The 3226-nt window shown below is 32.6% G+C and overlaps 1 protein-coding gene across 1 annotated transcript; it reads left to right on the plus strand.

Moving 5' to 3' along the window:
• Positions 1–1091: 1091 nt before the first annotated feature.
• Positions 1092–2049, plus strand: LOC134277947 (myb/SANT-like DNA-binding domain-containing protein 7). The gene is made up of 2 exons (XM_062760254.1): positions 1092–1230; positions 1796–2049. The coding sequence occupies exons 1-2, from the start codon at positions 1092–1094 to the stop codon at positions 2047–2049; spliced, it is 393 nt and encodes a 130-aa protein (XP_062616238.1).
• The last annotated feature ends 1177 nt before the right edge of the window (positions 2050–3226 follow it).

Consider the following 3226-nt stretch of genomic DNA (forward strand, 5'->3'; position numbering starts at 1 on the left):
TTCAATCATTCTTTTGTTTTTGTTTTGTTTTGTTTTTTGTTTGTTTGTTTGTTTGTTTTTTTTTTTTGGGGGGGGGGGGGTTAAGATTGAATGATACAGTCATGTACGTTTTGTTGAAAGAGAACTGACAAGTGTAGCATATTTACATGCATGTCTAAGTCTGTTTTATTTTTACATTATATTTTACTCTGATTTACCAATATCAAAATATTTTTGAAGACGGAAGACCTGTGTCAATCAAACCCGCAAAAAAAATTGAAATTTTATTAACTTTTAAATGAAATAAGATTTTTAATTAATTTTTGTGTGAAATGCTTTTATGCCCTGTTCACACGGAGAATTTAATTCGAATTAAACGTAAATTTACTGCGAATTAGCTTCGCTTAGCGTTCACACGGAGAATTTAATGCGAATTAGTTTACTTCGCATTAGTTTACTGCGCATTAAATTACTTCGCATTAGCTCCGTGTGAACGCAAAGCGAAGCTAATTCGAATTAAATTTTGACGCATGCGTAAGGGTAGAAATGGGTCAAATACCACCTGCCAGTGGTCAGTTATGGGTACTAATACATTTTCTAGGTAAGAAATGAAGAAAATCACGCTACTCTCTCCAAAAAATGCAATGATTTTATGTATTTTTCAATATGTAGGCTACATGTATATCTCAGCCTACCTTATATTTTCTGCACCTTTACTCTATTTTCAAAGGTTTATTCCATGCACATATAGGCCTATTTAATTATTTTGATTATAAAAAAAAGTAAAAATAAAACTGAGACAAAACAGTATTGTCATCAGGTATAAAGGGATATTATGTCTATACCCTTTCTAATGTTTTGACATAAAGTAATGCTATATAAAAAGACACACAAATGATTTATCAACGCATGAAATCAGACACAAAAGCCCCCCCCCCCCCTAAAGAAAAATGACCTCCGATAATTTGCTTAAGATCCACAGAGAAATCTACCATGGAGATTCTTTTCATTGATAAAATTATGTCGTGAATTTTGGAGCCATATGACGTCAAAAAATATTATTTTGCGCAATATGCATAAAAATTACGTCATAAAGTGCACTTGGCATAATAATGGCGAAGGAGACGCGAGGAATAAACTGGAACAGCGAGGAAATTATTGAACTCATTGAAAGTTGGGCGTCAGAAGAAATTTCTAATGATTTTTCCGGAGTTTATAGAAACAAGCATGTCTATGAAAAAATTGCCATTGGTATGTAGATATTAAATTTATTTATCTTAATTAACTTGATAGATCTACATAAATTTATATCTATATTCTATCATTTAATTCAATAGTACGTTTAGCCTATACCCCCTTCCAAAATCAAAATGTTTCATGTTTATACCGATTAGATATTGAAATTTAGTAGTGCAGTTTGTAGTACATGTATACGTAAGCCCCATTGGGCCAAGAAGCCCCTGAGTTTTCGTGTATTTTAATGTGAGAAAAACAAGGCACAATATATATAATAGTGGTATTAGTATTTGTTAGCTATGTACCAAATCATGACATCATTAATGCTAGTATCATAGTTTGAATGAAGGGGGCCCAGAGGGCGAACGCCAAAGTATTGTACCAAAGTATGGCATTATTATTCATATCATAGTTTGACAATTTCAGGGGGGTACCCCCGCCCCACCCCCATCGCCCCCCCCCTTAAATTTGCCAGTGGTAATAGCATTTCATTGTAAATATTAATGCAAAAAGCAATATATTATAGGCTACGGTAAAAATATTTGGATGTACAGCATAACAGATAACTGATTTTTTTTAGCTTTGAGAGGGAAAGGAATTGACAGGACCTGGGAATCCTGTCGAACTAAAATTAAAGGACTAAGGCAGGCATACTTGAGGGCAAAGCTCCATAATAATACTTCAGGCCAGTCCAGAAGTCGTTTTGTCTATTTTGACAAGCTGGACGAATTCCTTGGATCGAAACCTCTCACAGAACCATCCGTCCTTGTCGACACTACTGAGAACGTGGAAGAAAAAGTTGCAGTCGAAATAAATAATGGTGAGACAGAGTAGCAAGTTTATCTGAATTCATTTTTCACAATTTTTTTAAATAGTAAATTTAGAAATAATTATATATGTACATGTATTTTCAAGACCAGAAGAAGGACACAGCAGAGAAAGCCACCGTCAAAGTGGAGAAGGACGAAGACAATGGAAAGAAAGACGGAGAGAATGGAGGTATTATTATTATTTGATGTCACTGGCAAATCAAACTTTGATGGAGTTTAAATACTAGTATAGTACATATATCTATCAACAAATAAGACAGTTTTACCATACATGCATGTCCAGAGCAATATGAAACTCAGAAATGGTCCGGGATGGGGGTGGGGGTGAAACCGTTTGAAACATGAATTAACTGACAAAACTGAAAAATTATTGCTAGATAGCATTTTCTCAAATGAAATCTTACTTATAACCTTATATTCAGAACCTTATATTTATATTTACTATGTTTTATGACATTAGAGCATTCAAGGTCGGAAATCAAGCAGAAAAATTTATCGAAGGAAAAAACAAGAAAGAGAACAATGGATGAAAGCCTTAGTAAGTCTCCCTCCCCCATTAATTATGATATATATATATATATATATATATATATATATATATATATATATATATATATATATATATATATATATATATATGGAGGTTTTATGTATAAAGGAGACCACTCATCCACATATATATACATTAGGGGGACACGGATATTAAGGGGACACCAAATTGGTCCCCTTAATGTTTAAGCTTGAATACCTAAATTACAGAATATTCCAGTAAGCATTAGTTGTAAACTTTAAATAAAGTTTGACATGATCTTACAAAATTTTATTACATTTAAATTTTTTAAGTATGGAAAAGGTAGATAAATAGCATCCAATTTTCAGCATATATATTTTTAGGTAAATAAATTTATGCTTTAAGGACACCACTAAAAAGTCTCTTTATTTTTCTTATTTCCCATATATAAAAATAAATCTGCTATTTCATGCATTCATTTATGGTGTCTTTAAGCTTAGGAACACGATTTTACATATTTTTGAAAACTGGTTAAAATATTCATTTTTTCTTCACCATGAAAGGCATGACATTTCTGTTTCGAGTCGTGCTATGGTCATCCGGGTATTTCCAGGGAAGGACGCTACAGAGTACAGAGTCATGTTCAAGGGCAGTATGTGATTTTTTTTAA

Source organism: Saccostrea cucullata, unplaced genomic scaffold (assembly GCF_032062105.1).
Source record: "Saccostrea cucullata isolate Sc308-1 unplaced genomic scaffold, CSIRO_AGI_Scuc_v1 ctg6829, whole genome shotgun sequence".
Classification (NCBI taxonomy): domain Eukaryota; kingdom Metazoa; phylum Mollusca; class Bivalvia; order Ostreida; family Ostreidae; genus Saccostrea; species Saccostrea cuccullata.